The sequence below is a fragment of the Sordaria macrospora genome, chromosome 4 (assembly GCF_033870435.1).
Source record: "Sordaria macrospora chromosome 4, complete sequence".
NCBI lineage: Eukaryota > Fungi > Ascomycota > Sordariomycetes > Sordariales > Sordariaceae > Sordaria > Sordaria macrospora.
The window spans coordinates 1,891,784-1,908,080 of record NC_089374.1 but is presented as its reverse complement, the minus strand read 5'-3'; the positions used below and the strand labels follow the sequence as shown (position 1 = coordinate 1,908,080).

The 16,297-nt window shown below is 50.5% G+C and overlaps 2 protein-coding genes and 1 non-coding gene across 3 annotated transcripts; 1 reads left to right on the top strand and 2 right to left on the bottom strand.

Annotated features, from left to right (window-relative positions):
• Positions 1–959: 959 nt before the first annotated feature.
• On the top strand, positions 960–5,281 carry SMAC4_01964 (uncharacterized protein). The gene is made up of 6 exons (XM_003348895.2): positions 960–1,744; positions 1,797–2,517; positions 2,569–2,749; positions 2,806–3,243; positions 3,313–3,549; positions 3,610–5,281. The coding sequence occupies exons 2-6, from the start codon at positions 2,392–2,394 to the stop codon at positions 4,407–4,409; spliced, it is 1,782 nt and encodes a 593-aa protein (XP_003348943.1). The 5' UTR covers positions 960–1,744; positions 1,797–2,391; the 3' UTR covers positions 4,410–5,281.
• Positions 5,282–9,284: 4,003 nt separating this feature from the next.
• SMAC4_13622 lies at positions 9,285–9,356 on the bottom strand. Its single transcript has one exon. It is a non-coding gene; the product is annotated as a tRNA-Arg (tRNA).
• Positions 9,357–11,482: 2,126 nt separating this feature from the next.
• Positions 11,483–13,461, bottom strand: SMAC4_01963 (uncharacterized protein). Its single transcript, XM_003348894.2, has one exon. The coding sequence runs from the start codon at positions 13,311–13,313 to the stop codon at positions 12,213–12,215; it is 1,101 nt and encodes a 366-aa protein (XP_003348942.1). The 5' UTR covers positions 13,314–13,461; the 3' UTR covers positions 11,483–12,212.
• Between the last annotated feature and the right edge of the window lie 2,836 nt (positions 13,462–16,297).

Genomic DNA, 16,297 nt, shown 5'->3' with positions numbered 1-16,297 from the left:
GCCGTGGTGGTGTTGGCTTTTTGTGGCACCCTTCCATACTCCGCGCCAAATAGACACTGGCAGGACTGGAAAACGCCATGCCCAATGCTAGCTCTTCAGGTTGTCTGGGATTATTTTGGATGTGCATGCACCCAGTACCGAGTACGGACGATGTACTGCATATAGTGTCTTCGGAGCAAGTTAAACCACCCCCCCCCCCCCCCCCCCCCCCCCCCCCCCCCCCCCCCCCCCCCCCCCCCCCCCCCCCCATGTTCTTGTACTGACGCAGCCATCAGGTAGAAAAACATATTCTATGAGCCCCAGGTACTTGTCCGATCACAGTGCGCGGCCACCATTTCGTGAGCTTCTCTCCTGGTCTCTTCTACGTCTCTACCGCAACTGGGGACATGGGAGGCATGCAGCTTGTTACTCCGTGGGACTGCTTCTGCTGCTTGCTTGTCTTGCTCTCGTCTGATTGTCGTTGCCCGGCTGTTCCGTTCACAAGAGACTCTTTGGAAATTCAACACTACACAACCTTTCGTAAAGTCTCCGAAGCCCAGTCACTCAGCCTTTTCCGGGGTCAATATAAGACTTTACGAGGAAAAGAGTCGGGCTACCATCATCCTGTGCGTTATTTACCCTCGGTATTCATCGTCTCAAAATTCCCCTCCTGCAGCTAGTGCTGAGTGGTGTTCTCGATGCGTGTGTGTGGACTCTGATTCTGGTGGAACCTTTCGACTCAACTGCGTGAGTGGGCAAGATAATCTGGATGTTACCTGGGCCCTCTCTTGACCATCCTCGTTCTTATTCTTACCAAGTGGGCAGCTATCTTCTCCTACTCGGTGGATGCTTTGGGACGCCTAGCACAAAATCAACAAGGCCTTCGTCACCTCTCTTTCTTTTTCTTAAACATCATCCGTTTCCCATCCCCGTCCACGATGACCATCAGCCCCCATGTTTGCATCCTGAACTTGGAACACCTGATCTAACAACGCGGGCCGTTGAACCAGTTTCCCTCGCTTGGTTAACGTCGACCTGTCCATCTTGGTCTAGACTTGGTAGTGGGTCAGACAGGCTGTCATCATCTTGACATTCCGATCGTTCTTGTCGTCAACATCTCCGGGACCACGCCTTCACTTCTTCGACCGAACCGACAAGTCTCAGCCTCCGTCCTGTCCGAGGCTCTACGACATAAACAACACAAGGAATCCACGGCACTGATCTCCACACGATATCAGGGTGCGAAAGCTCAAGGACAACGAACCTGATAAACATACTGGTCTTTGAACAAGATAGCCGGCGAGTCCTCCGGGTGCCCGCCATCCCCACACTGTCTGTGTCTTGCCGTTGCCATCGGAAGGTTGCAAGCACCCGCCTCTACCAACCTCAACCAACCACTGGTGGGACCGAGGAGAAGTTGTCAAACGGCTGCGCAAGTCCACGCTTTCTTCGTCCTTACCAGGATCCACTGAGCCAGTCCTGATCCCATCTTGCTCTCCTCTTTACCCCATTGCCAGGTCAGCCATTTGTTCCGTAGGTTGTGTGTGCCAAAGCACTCGTGCTATCACCGCTCTCACCGGTAGCCACCTTTGGTATCCAGCCAAGCTCCGCACCGCTTCACTTTTCGACGTAGGGGGCGCGCTTTGCAACGCTGAATCCTTTGACCTAACAACCTCAGAAGGAGAATATTGAGCAACATTGAACCGATAGTTTCGCGCTCTTCATTCTGGCCTGTCTCAGTCTCACTCAATAAACAAAGACTTCGGTAAGATCAACTTCATCACTTTGATTGCCCTCAGCTGACGTTCTGTTTGAAGCCACGATCCGACTGTCTCCACCTGCGCAAAGTCTACCAAACACCTCTGGCTCAATCTCTAACATTAGGGACGCCATTCTTTGTCTCTCTCTGCGTGGTTAGATCCACCTAATCTTACCTTGATTCTGCCAATCTTTCTGTTTGGCAGTGGTTCCAGCTCGTCTCCGCTCCAAGCACGTTCCCGGTCCCTTTGCACGATTGAGAAGAACCTGTCTTGCCTGGCCACTACTCTTGAAACAAATTCTCTGGCCTTTGGCTCACGCTGTGGCCACAGCTGCGCGTCGAGGAAGAATTGGTTCGACCGAACATCAACAATCTATCCCACCGACATCCAGAGACATTTGCCAGCTTTGTTTTGGCTCAAAGGCTCTGTCTCAGCCATTTTCGTGCTGCAAGACGGCTGTTGTTCTCATTGTGCCGCCAACAAGCCTGGTGGGCTCGTCGAAGAATAAATCAACAACCATCCCAGCATTTACATCTTGTCTTGTTAACTATTTGTGTTCATCAACTTGATTTTGGCGGTCACTCTTTCTTGACCACAACGATTCTTTACGAGCACCATCACTTGTCGGAACTCACGAACGAAGGTGCCAGCCATGGTTAATACATATAACGGGCATGGCCATTACACTCGGCCACAATGGACGACAGAGAGGCCCACTGGGGAGCACATGCCAGATAATGGTCGTTACTACGATACTGGAATCAGAACCCCGCCACCTGTAGGTCATGCCTCCTGTTTACTCACCTGCCTGGTGCTGACGGTGATACAGACAATTGGCGATGTCTTGCGTGACCAGTGCAAGATAAACCATCAGAGCTTCTTCCTTGCCGTTCTTACCGAAGATGGTCGCACGGTCTATTTCACGGGCCCGAATAAGCTGCCAGAGGGTGAAATCCAGAGATACTTTGACATGGAGCGGTTTATCCGCTACCAAAAACGTGCTGCTGAGAGTGAGTGGTCATTTTGCCACATGTTCGGTCTAGGCTCACGCTAACAGAAGTTTAAGGCGGTCTCGCTGGGGCCTATGATGAGATGTCTTTTGGGCCAGAGTATGGGCGTCGCGGAAGTGACCGCCGTCTCGAGGCACCCGAACAGTTCTACGATCATGCACCACCAACATACCGGACCCGAAAGCGCCAGAGGGCTAACGTTCCCAGACGTGTTCGCGATGATGACGAGCCAGCGGTGACTGTCTCCGCAAAGAAGGGGATACGAATCAATAATGCGCAGGAGGTTGGGGACTTCTACGACCAGCGCTTCAAAAAGATACAACAGAACACTTGCAAGCTGATTGCCAAAGCGTGGATCAAGGCGATTGCACCCAAGAAGCAGTCTACACATCCCTACACAGGAACCAAAATCCCCGACTGGTGGCCAAAGCCTCTGGGCCCGAGCAAGGATGAGGGCATGAGGCACAAGGAGCCGGACCACCTGTTCAAGCCAGGTAAGACAATTGTCTCATGCGACTTCAAGATGTACGATTAGTTGAGAATCCTCCCTAACACGAGTACAGAGCGCCTCCGTTTGTTATGCCACCTGTTGAGACTCATTGTCGAGCCAAACTCTCAGCAGCATCCGAGCATCCGCGCACAAGAGCTCACTGTGGCCAAATTGGAGGAGCTGACAATGGAGGCAATGGGAGGCTTCTTCAACGACAGGGCCAATCCTAATCAGGCGAAAAAGAAACCCTTCCTAAAGGAGATCTTCAAGGTCGCTAAGGTTGAGGAGCAGTACAAAAGGGGTGAAATCGGTTAGTTACAACATCCATGGTCCGTCAAAGTTGCGGGGGACACTTTGCTAACCTAACCAGATGGTGATACGGTCGTATATGTCATGGCCGACAACAGCCAAACAGACTTTCCATCCGACGATGAGGACGACGCGTGTAGAGAGGAGGATGACGAGCATCATCTTTCGGTAATGCCATCCCGACTCTCGCCTCCCAAGACAACGATGCCTCACGCGCTCATGCCTATTCCGACTACTGACCACAGCCCAACTACCAACATTCAACCAGGCTTCGTTAGCGAGATGCCGATTAGAAATCAGTATTCGACTACTCTGATGCCGCCAGATCTCACGCCTGACCAGCACTATGTGGAGAATGGGGGGATATCTGTGGGAGGTCAAGCATCTCTGCAGCAGCACGGAGCGCCCGTTCAGATGCAGGAAATGATACCGAGTCCTCACGAAACAAGCCGTCGACCACCCTTGTTCAGTCCCGCGTCCGACTACGCAAGCACTACTGCCTCCGGACTGTATCCCGGTGCTTGGCAGCAGACTACAACGGCTCCTGGTAGCGCGGCCATGTATTCCTTTGGTACTCCAAGTCAACAGCCCCAGCAGCCGCCGCATCCGCCGCTCCCTCATCCTCAGGGAACCTTTGTTTCGCATCAGGGGGTACAAATAGGTCAAAACCAGCCACCGTACATGGGCTCATCTTTCGACACACTCCCTCATACAAGTAACGGTCTTTTCCGTGGCCCCAACGTCGGTCAAGGCTCCGTGTCTCATGGGCAAAGTTATCCGAGCTACATGCAGCATGATTCCAGAGGCCTGCCGGGTGACATGAAGATGGATCCTTCAAATCGCGGGTTACCGCCGCACTGAGTCGGAACTGAATAGCGCAACACTGGTTCGCTTGTGTCACTGTTGGTTCTATGACTCGAAGAATTCCCATCCAAAGCACGATTTCATATTTTCCTACGCATCCTAGATGGCGGAAGGGGCATTCATCTACAATGCTACGCTGGTTGACGGGACAGCACCCATCTTGTGTTAGCGCATTCAGTATTTCCACCTTATGCATACACTTCCCCTGATATTCGGTACACCTCTCATGGCATGGCATCAATACACACGCGCGCACGACATGATACACTGAGATAGCCAAGCAATTGGTGATAATATGGACTGATGGAAGAGGGAAGTGGAAACGGGTACACGGAGGTGGTCAGAGCATGGAAGAGAGGACATCCAGAAAGACATGGTACCATCTGACCAGAGACCTTTTGCGGTCATCGATATGGAACAGGAAAGGGAGACTGTTTTTCCGGTTGGACTCTTCTTCATCTGGTTTGGCATCATCATTTTCCTTGGTTTCTTACTTGTTTGCAATTTTAGCGTTCCAAAAAAGCGGGAGGTTGTGCGTTTTTTTCTGCGAGTTTAGGGCTCGGCGGCTGATAGTGTGTTTACTCATCCTTCTTTCTTAATCTGTGCGGTGCCCTTCCTTTTTATCGCGTCTCTGACTCTTTGCTTTTTCTTCGGGCGCCAAACAAAGTTTGCTCTTTTGCAAGTTACAACATCGTTGCGTGGGTGGCCGACCTGTCTTTCAGTTTACACAATGGCGCACATGAGTTTACTAGTTGATTTCCCCCACAAGGTTGTTTGAATCGGGGCTCTGGACTGGTTGGGTGGGTGGCCTTTTGTCGAGTTCGTTTGTTAGTTCTTGCATAGCTAGTATATCACTTGTGCTTATTTTATTGCTTGTCGTTTTCAATGCCTTGTTGTCGTCATGTCTGCTGGTACCGTACAAGTGCTCACATGTTTTTGTCCTTCACCCCAATGCGTTGCACACAGTATGTCTTACACTATCATCGACTCATCTTTCACCCAAGCGGCGATCATGAAAGCAGAGCTAAGCTCACCGGGCCTCCTCTTCTTCACTCCTGTCTTTTACGCCCAAAATCCCGTCGCTTACCCATCCCCACAACTCACTCACCCCTTGGCCCGAAAGGTGGCATGTGGAACATCATCAACCCTTACTCTTTTGTTTCCTATGAGCTCCCGGTAATAACCTCTGAGCTAAGCCCAAGCTAACCGAACAAACCCGCCCCCGTCACCGGTCTTCCACGTCGTATACCAGTATCGGGTCGCTGCATAAGAACCGAGGTCTGCTGAGCCATCAAGACATGAAGGCATTTCTACTTGATACACGACCGCGGTATGGGGTTATGTACGTATATCTGCTTCTGGAAGGGCGGGCAGACAGTCCCGTGGTGGGCTGTGAGAGTCCCTGGCGGTCCGTGACCACGGTATGAGAGAGTGTGGGTTGGGTTGGGCTTCAAGAACCTCAAGGGGAAGCTCAACCCTCCGAAAAAGCCGAGGAGGCGGATAGCATGGAGGGGCAAAGATATTATTGTATGCGGTTTTTGGTGTCAAGAGATGAGAGGGCAAGTATCGGTACATACTGTCCGTTCATGACTACAAAGCAAAATTGCCTGAAAGGTGCGACCCCCAGGGACTGTGTTAGACCGGGAACTGTACAATGTTGTACGCGAGTTTGTTATGCTGCCGTTCCACAGTGTCTTTCATATACATAAGAGAGGGAGGGGGGTTGTCTTGACGTGGACTGGACGTGGGGTGAGTACCTACCTATCTACCTACCTCTACAAGTAAGGAGGCACTGATACAGTGACACTAGACAAAAAAGAAGAACACTCCGTCGGTTTAAAGGATCTATCATTGTGCAGTTATCTCTTCGGGCCTATCGGTACATGGGTAATTCATCGTATGGAAGCGGTAATGCGTCTTTCTTGGTAGGTACACACCGGATCTTGGAGACACTACGTATGTCATCACTCCTACGTATTCCAAACGATATCCAGTATTCGTCTACATACAGCTACCACAGTACCGATATAAGGTAATAGGAATAATTGTACAACAAGAAGCATGGGAACACGACTGGGAAAGGGGCCACCGCGGTGTGGGGGTCAACGACACTGAAGTGAAGGAGGTATGTATATGTAAAGGCAGGTTTCCTCGTCTGGGCAAGTTAGGTTACGTATGGTGGAAGCACAAACAGATGCCTCTCTACATACACAAACTATGCTAGCTACTTGCCTATTTGTAACAATACCAGTGCCACATCACGGTGTACATATATGTAGGTACATACGGCAATGTCTCCTCCGGTTCGGGACTTGGAGGAGGTTTCCATGTAGCACGCGGCTGAGCTCGGAGCTCGGAGCTCGTGAATGAATAGGTATGTAGTGAGTGGGTGAGTGACAGGCCAGAGGAAAAAAAAGCGAAGCAGTCTAGCAATCCACAACCACTACACTGCACTACTCACATACTATGTACATCACAACAAGCACAAGAAGCGGCGACACCTCCGGCGACACACCCCACCGCATTTTCACATTTGAAAAGGGAAGCAAACGGCTACTTGCAGATCTTTTTGATCTTTTGGACTAGGGCTCAATGTGTATATGCAGGGTACCTGTCATTTTTCTTTTTCTCTTCTTCTAACATACTGTGGTGGGTTGTGGTACAATATCGTACTGTGTGTGCGAGAGAGAGTGTACGCTACACGAGATACACGGGATACACGAGATGGATGAATGGGGTCAAGTAGTGCAGTGGGGGTAGGTATTTAGGTAAGGTAACTTGGACTGTCTGGTTTCCGAACATACACCGGTAGATACGTAGACCAGAACGAGCAATCAACGAGGATAGGTGGTTGCCGCGGAGAAAAAGAGGATAAGTGCAAAGACCGAGGTTCCATCTAGAAAGGCAATGAATGTCTAGCAACTAGGTCTACATAGTAACATGAGAGCCCAACGGGGGTGTGGTACACAGCACAACACAACACCACACTACAGCGGCTTTGACGCCGGTTTAACTGGAACCTAGCTTGTGTTTCTTCTGTACTTTGGAACACGACAGACAGTGATGACACAGTCTATCTATCTGTCTGTCTGTCTGTCTGTCTGTCTGGAATGGAAGTTACGTTACCTACGAAGAGGGTTCTTTGGTGTCACGGTGTCAGTTGACGATGTCGTCTCGGGAGGTCGGTCGCTCGCTCGCTCGCTCGGCCGGCCGGGGAAGCGGAAATGCTTCGGATAGAATGCCCTGGGGAGTGTCTCCGAGAAAGATAACAAATCTCTATATACAACGGACACAGTAGTAGAAGCTAGAAGTACAACGTGGTTTTGGTTTTGGCACATCTTGAACGAGGGGCGGCCTACCTCTATCGGGACAGACAGGACAGGACAGAAAACCCTTTCAAGGAGCGTTTGAGCGGTTGTTCAAAAATATACATGAATTGGCCATGATGACGAGAGAGAGTCCCGGATTTGGTCGAATTCTAATATGCCCAGTGTCCTCAACTCAATCGTCAATTCCAAACGACGTTCCATGGCGTCAAAATTGTACATTGTTTGCTTCCTCTTGGGTGGTGGTGGTGGTGGTGGTGTCAAACATTCCTACCCTTGCTAACCAGAATTAGTCAGGAAACTAAGGCAGATTGCTTTCTGCAGCGTGCAGGAAGCATGAACAGGTCTTCCTTACTGTACTGTACAATCGTTTCGATGATACCCACGCAAATTTTTATGTTGCTTTCTTTCTTTTTTTCCCTTTTCACTCAGCCGGGGAGTTCATCCGCTCCCGCTTGCCCGCCCGCCCCCGCCTGCTTGCTTGCTGTCAGGTCTTGCGGACCACCTTTTTTTTCTTTTTTTTTCCTTTTTTCTTGAACATGAATGATAGGTCGACGATTATGACGGACACTGCCTGGCAGGTAAGCTAAAAAGAACAAAAAGCAAAATCAGCATCATGATCAATCAATCGTGATCTGATCCCGAACCGTAAGTGACAGGTCTTTTAGTGGCTTTGCTGTCAAAAAATGCTCCGTGGGGCCGGCTGGGCGTGGGAGCGTGGGTATGGATGGGAGTGTCCGCAGTTGGGCAGTGGCTTTTGGGAAGAGAAGTGAGGGACTGCGTGGTATTCTCCGTTCCTTTTTTCTTCTTCCGTGGGGATATCTTTCGCCAGAGTGGTAGAAGTTGTCATTTGGCAACGGGATGCAGGCCGCTTCGCTCCGACCCGCTATGCGAACGGCGGTTGCAATGGTGAGATTGATAGGTGGTGATGATGATGGTGGTCTGCGATGACAGCTTTGTTTTTGGGAAGTGGTAATGGGCAGGTGAGATGCTGGTGGGAAGTGTTGACGAAATATGGGAGATATTTGGCATGATCAATCTTGCTTCGGATTTTTTAAGACGTGCACTCTACCCGCCGCAGAAGTTTTATATTGCAAAAAGGAGCCAATGTTATCTTTTGTTGGACTGAGATTTCTGGTAAGATTTAAATGCAATGTTATTGTCTGAAATTTTTCGGAACCTTTTCTTTCCCATGGGATACTCCAGGCCAAAAGCTTTGTGTTCTTCAGTCTCCTGCACTTAAAATTTTGTTAGTCTATCACCCATTGATGCTTATAGAGACCGAGCCACAGAGTAATGACTACCAAATGAGATGTAAAATATGATACACCGACAATGCCACACTGCATCAAGCCTCGTGCATTGAATTAACATACGATGTGTCCACGAGTAGTGATTGTGAAAGGGGCGCAAAGCCCAGACTTGAGTCGTTGACTTAAGGTTGAGGTTTCTTGACAAAGAACATGAAAGCAAAAAGAGCAGATACTCGCCTCTAGAGTAAAAAGATCATACGCAAAAAAATCAGATATAGAGATCTGTTAATCCTCGATCCACCCAGGGGTCGAACCTGGAACCTCCTGATTCGTAGTCAGACGCTCTGCCATTGAGCCAGCGGACCGTGTTGAGATAATTTGATAAAATTTCGGTCCAGTTTTGGAGTTTATAGGTGGAGTTTGTAAAGATGGGGTGCCCTGGTTTAAAAAAGTTTCTGCACATAAAGAATACTGTATCTCTCTTACACACAGCAAGGTGTTCAGCTTTCGTGCACTATCACGAATTTGTCATGCGCCGACGGTACTTAATCCTTACCTCAGCACAATAATCAAACCGCGAAGGGGGAAAACAAAGAAGCAAGAGACCAAAAAAGACGCCCAAAAAAGACGCCCAAAAAACACCGAATAATACAACACCAGTTCCCCCACTACTCATTATCGCTTCAGCAACTTTATAGGATTAACTGGATATATCTCGAGCGCACGAAGTGTTAAAAAAAAAACGAAAAGAAAAAAAACCCGATTTATGCTCCATGTGTCTATCTTGTCACGGACCTCGATGAATCGGACAACCTCCACCAATCTGCCATGTCCCAGTAAAAGGGTATTGCAGGTAATTGCAGCTAGCAGTTCGGCAACTAAAAGTGTTAGGTGATATATATACATGGATATAGTTGTACTGGCGCCCATCGTGACCAGCCTCGATTCGACGGCACTATCGTCACATATCGCCATACATCGCTCTAGTTGTCTCCTGTCCTCCTCCTCTTCTTCGTCATCATCCTGACGGTAGTTGATTACATCTATCTAGGATGTATAAGTGCAAGAGTCTAGATCATCATCAATCTTGGTCAACGAATGGTACATCTTCTGTTCAACCTGACGAACAAGAATACCAACACCCAGCGGTTGAGATGAGTGACGTGGGCACCGGAACCACAATGGCCCTCGAGGGATCGGAAACTTTATCTAACAAATGAAGGAAGGAAGGGGTGCGTCTCGTTGCACGGCTGCTTGCCCGGGAAATCTCAAATTGAAGAAAGACGCACTCCGTATGGATAAGACGAACCAAGACCAAAATTGCGGGAAGGAAGGGCAAAAAAGGTAGGTAGGTAGCCCGTACAGGAATCGAACCTGTAACCAAGGTACATGACTAACGGCGATTTCTAGCTCTTGCGCCAGTTGCCAGTTGCCAGTTGCCAGTACCACTGAGCTCATAACAAACCCATATCCACGGACTCTCAACGGTAGAGCTTACTGGTCACGAATTTTACCGCGAGAACTTGCACCTATATACCTATACCCACACATACACACAGAGTCATGTTCCCGGAAGGGCAGGAACGAGATAAAATTGCGTCCGCTCCTTCAAGGTATAACATACAACAACATAGTCTTCAACAAGACTTCTCGCCCCGGTTACTGTCTACTAGCCACTGGCTTGCTTGTCTGAGGCCTGGAGAGTTTGAACGGGACCAGAAGGATCCGGGGTACTTACTGCCTCTTGTCACTTGGACGTTTTTATGAAGATATGTCTCCGCCCTAGCCCGCGTCTAACAACGAACTGTGTTATAACATGACTTGAAGTGTTGTTGTGTTGGAGCTGGGTTTTGCTGGCATTCGGTGTCGTAGTGTCGAGAGATCCGAATGAAGGTACAGGGCCACTCGGTCGTAGTAACTCAAAATTCAGCCGCCGAGCGAGGTGGAGGTGTCCTGAACGGAAATTGGTGGTTGGGCGTCTATGCACCGGCAGATTATCCCTGGCGATGGTTGTGAGGGCGGTGACCGTGTATGTTGATGTGGTCTTGTGTATCGGATGAATGAAAACTAAGGAGTGGATCTCCCGACAGCTCGAGATGCATGGCATTAGTGAAAACCGCTTTGAGTGATGATGAGATCACTCCCAAGGCTCAATCAACTGTGAGCTACACAAAAGCTGATGAAGGAAGTGCGGGTAGGTTTGAGGTTCTTGCCTGGAGGAATTTACCTCTCATAGGGGTTGAAGGTAGACCACTTACATGAGGGGCGAGGCGTGATTGATGGCGGCCCAGTTGGTAATGCTGGTCCTGGAAAGAACAACACCATCTCTCGATGTCCATCCGCTTCCATTCAGAATAGCTGAATCGCGAGTGGAAATGTACACAGTGATGATTTCGTCGCTGTTGAACGGCATGCCGCGGTATCTTCTCATTCAAGACGCACGTCACTATCGCTGCCCAACATCACAAATGAAACATAAAACCGCAAAAGACGCTGGGACGAAGGCACGGGTTCTTATTATACGTAAGGTTCCTTTGAGGACGGCAAGGAATGAGATGAACTGGCAGTATTAAGACAGACTAAGAGGCCCAATACTCTGCAACGATGCTGACGACGGACAACGGTATGGTATGTAAGCCACCACATAACGTTCTACTGCCGGCAACTCTAGTGGTTGGTATCGCATAGCCTGAAGAGCTCGATGTGGATTACTCCCAAAGAAATCTGGGTATCGCGTTTATAGCGTTCTTCCACCAGAACTGACCGTTGGGTGCGAAGTAGTCATCCCGTCTTACAGATGACGGTTGACAAGTTGCTTTTCAGGAGAACTTGCCTGAAAATATTGCCCTGGACCATGCTTCACCCACCGTTATATTGTCCGCATATCGTCAGATGGATACCGGCCTAAATCGAGCACGCAGAGGCTTTGGCTTGTGTGGTGTATCTCGCGAACTGGTAAGGTGACAGTCCTCATCAGCGTATGATGGCCCCTATCCAGTCGCTTCCTGAACCACAGAACTCGTACACCATCCCCGTGATACCAACCGATGCGATAAAAGCGACTGTCTCGACGGCGTCTGAGCTTGAACGCGACCTATTTCCTGTCAAGAGATCGGTATCAAGGATGATACCTCGTATGAGCATCCACCACATACGGTTTCGCCATACTCCAGGGCTGTCTGTATACGGTGTGCCTACGAGTGAGCTGATGACCCAGCCACTCAGTTATCCTCATCAGCAGCTTCATCATCGTCCACATCGCCCTCACCGTCATCACCCAACGCCTCCTCGAAATCATCGCTCCCCCAATGATCTTCATCCTCCTCCTCTTCATCCTCATCATCCGACTCCTCGGCCTTTCTCTTCTTCCCCATCCCCGGCGCCGGCGGCTTCGGCACGTCATCCTTCCTCACAAAGACATAACTCCTGGCCGGCCTCTCCTCGCCCTTCCAAGCTTTCTCCGCCGCCTCGCCCTTCTTATTCTTGACAACGCCCAGCGTCCTAGCATGGTGATAGCCCGGATACGCCCTGGCCTGGAATTTGAAGCTTTCTTTTACTGCCAAGTCCGAGTGCCTTGCCAGATCCCGGATGTTCCACAGCGTGTAGGGCTCGCCCTCGAACAGGGTAACGATGATGGACCCGCCGGGGGCCAGCGAGAGCAAGGAGCGCTTGAAGAAGTCGACCAGCAGCTCCTGGTTGTAGCGCACCTGGCGGTTGACGTCGGTCGACTTGCCGCCCACGTGCGGGAAGTTGAAGATGATGCGGTCCATTGTTCCCGTCTGTTCCACCCGGCCGGTTTGTTTGTCTTTGGATTTGTGGGCGAAGGGCGCCATGCGTCGCGCGTCGACGTTGTAGAGAACTTTGCAACCCGGGATGGCGCAGATCTTGTCGACGTTGGCGCGCACGTGGGGGTATTTCGCGGAGAGCTCGTCAAGGTCCTTTTCGTAGACAGTGGCGGTCAGGTTGGTGCAGTGGTAGTGCTCGACCAGGGAGACGGCGAAGCTGAGGTCGCCATCGCCGACGAGGAGGATGTTTTCGTCGGGGCTGAAGGGTATTGATGGTTCGGAATGCTGCTTTTGCTTGTGTTGCTTCTTGGAGCCGGACGTCGAGGAAGACGAGAGCGGGGGCGGGGCTGCAGAGGTTGCGGAGGAAGCGGAGGCGGAGCGGGAAGGCTTGGTGGATTGTTGCTTCTGATGTTGCGCGGGGCCGGGGCCGTGGCTCTTTTTCTGCTTCTTTGCCGGTGGACCACCACCACTACCACCTTTCCATACGTTGGCAGCCTTTGCGGCCTGAAGAAGACGACCACCTCCCTTCTTTCCCATGTTGTCTTCCTGTTGTAGTTGAAACACTGCAAAGCAGCCTTGTTCGATACAATACCTTCTACGTTATGCCAAGTGCGTGGATGCGGTGGCCGGTGTGTGTGGTGTCTGGAGCAACCCCAGCTGCAAAGAAAAAAAAGCGGGCTCCGGGGGTTCGGGCTTTCGGGGCTACGGGGGGGCAGTGGGCACGGAGGAGGCGGTTGCGGCACGCGGGCGGCCAACCGATGCAAGGGAAAAAAAATCCAGGGTCCGGATGGACGGAGATTGAAACGGGCGAGATTGGCAGCAAAAGCGCGCTGTCGAGTGCTGAAAATTTAGTTCCCGCTTTTTGTCTTGCGCTGTTCGGTTCCATCCGGCAGGAACCAGATCATGGAGTGCAGGGGTCCCGTTGTGTGCCCCTGCCCCACCACATTCATCCACTGAGGGAAAGCCCACAGGCACCTAAACCCTAGCCAGGCGGCTCCGGGACGGGACCTGGCCCCACGTGAGGTACCACCACCACGACAGCATACCTCGATCGTGGTGTTATTATCCCATTGACCGCCGCGAAATCATGGTGCAACAGGTGAAAACGTTTCTGACATCCGAAATACCAATGAGGTGACAGGCTTGGAGAAATTACATATTTAGTTGGAACGATGGGGTTGAGACGAACATGTAATGGAGGAATAGTCAATAGGTACCTTTACAACATATGCACGACATTGCAACGGCCAACGATCAAGATCAGGCCTACCTACCTACCTCTAACGATGTTTATAAGTGACCAAAACCTATTCCTCCACCTTTTTTGTTTTTGGGCTGATATTAATCCAACCTGTTTTCAATGAGGTTGTTAGGCGGATTGTGAGGCACCCATACCAACTGGTCCTCACTTCCACGTTTGGGTGCGGGAGGCTACAAAGCTTGCCCAGGACAAAATTGATGACACCCGAGACCAAGTCCTTAGCAGATTAACACGGGAGACCAACAACAACTGACTAAATTGATTACCCCAAACACCCCAGGACTGTATAGATCCACAATAAGCCATTACTAGGTATCAAGTTCGATTAAGTTGATGATTTTCGTGGTGTTCTGGCCGGATTTGGTGTTTTGAATGGTGGACTTGAATGTCATCACTTTTGTCCTGGACAGAGGCTACGTATTCGACGCCATCGACAATAAATGCCTGACGCGCCTGATGAGGTTCATGTATTAACTCAATGCAGTCCCGAAGCCATGACTGACGTCGTTATATATGCGCAATCAGCATTGATCGCGGCAGAAGCAAAACAACAGACAGCGAGCAGAAGGATGTGCTCCAGTTCCAACGGGTCGCTAGATACGGTATGCATGGTGCCTACTGCAGGTCCAAATGCTACGATGACATCTTGCATTGAGTTGAATTCAAAGTGAAAGGAAAATGGGAAAACAGGGCGAGCCCGACCGTGACCATGATTCTCAAGGGGAATACGATATATCAAGCAGGGTTCAGTCCACGTCTTAAGAGGGGGGTCGTCTACTTGTCGGCTCCAACACAGGCCAAACTGACGATATATACGTCCATGTCGGCTCCCAAACATCGGGCCATTGAACATTGGCCATAGTCCTAATCTTGAAAGCGTATCTTTATACCTCTAGCCAACGCTACCAATGGCGCACTGAGACATTAGATCAGATCTTGATCAACATCCCCCCGTCTTCCCCCTGAGCAGCATCACCAGACAGGGACAGGATAGAACGGAAAAGGCCGATCAGGTTGGAAATAGCATCATCTACCGAGCTGGCCTTCTAGTCGATTACCTTTTATTTGCCATGATTTAGCACGAGAGACGTTGACAGGACACCTGGCAAAGTGTGGTCCATGCTCGCGACAAGTGCTGGTTCCGAAATGCACGACGACCGGGCGTGTGAGGAGTCTTGGCAACGTTGAATTCAAGATGTGGGTCTCTTCTCTCGTCAGGGTCACTCTCACTTGCAAAGATTTGAAACCACTCGAGGCGGTCATGTCATGTTTATTGCGCTCAAAAGTGTATTGGTCATAATGGGAATCATGATTCTATTCAACTATTAAGGTCCTTCGGTTATTGATCATTCTGCCCAGTGACTGCTATTGTGCATTGCCATATGGTCACCATTTTCCATCTGTGTCGTCGTCTGAAAAAGCCTTCACCTTGACATGGCGGACGGCGACCAGTTTGGAGGCTTTTGGACCCGCCGGCCGCCGCTGCTGGAACCAGTTCCATTTTGGGCAGGAGCACACAGTTGGTGATTGGCTGAAAGGCGGAAAAGTGGTGGGTCCTAGACCTCTCGTTCATGGCCAAGACAACGGGCAGCCGGTCCAGGTCTGTGCTCAGGGCGGGCGTCCAGGTTTGTTACCTGTAGTGCACCGGCCAGCCCTGCAAGTGAAGCTCTGCAGCGCCAGTGGTCCATTTGCCCTCTGCTGAATGGCTCAAATGCCTTATGGGCGGCCAGCGAGACGATTATTGCCCGGGCCTCGTTGACTTCCACTTGTGAGCGTTCCTGTGTGTGCAGAGCAGCGAGCAGCGAGTGGTCTGTGAGGCACGGATCCATAGGTATCCAGCATCCAGCAGGCATTGGATATGTGCAACACCTCAACCGAAGGAGGCCCTTTCCATCTCATCCCATCCTCAGCTTGCAGTGACGACGGACAATAGAAGACGAGGTCTGGCACAATAGGGACGTGTCTTGCCATCCCATTGTCAAACTCGACATCTTGATCACTGTCGCTGTCTTGCGAACCTGCAGACCCGAAAATTGGGCAGACCACGGTCCAGGGTACATAGGTACCATCCTGAAGAACATTATTCACCCTTTCCACCACCAGAGGCACCACCGCAGACCACACCACATACTTCTCAACCTCTACCTACTTCTTCCCTCACCCAGCAACCTCTTCATGCTTCCTCTTGGACAGCCTTTCTTTTTGCAACATCAGCAATTTTCATACCCTTGGTATTCCTTTTCTGCAGTTTTTGCAGTTC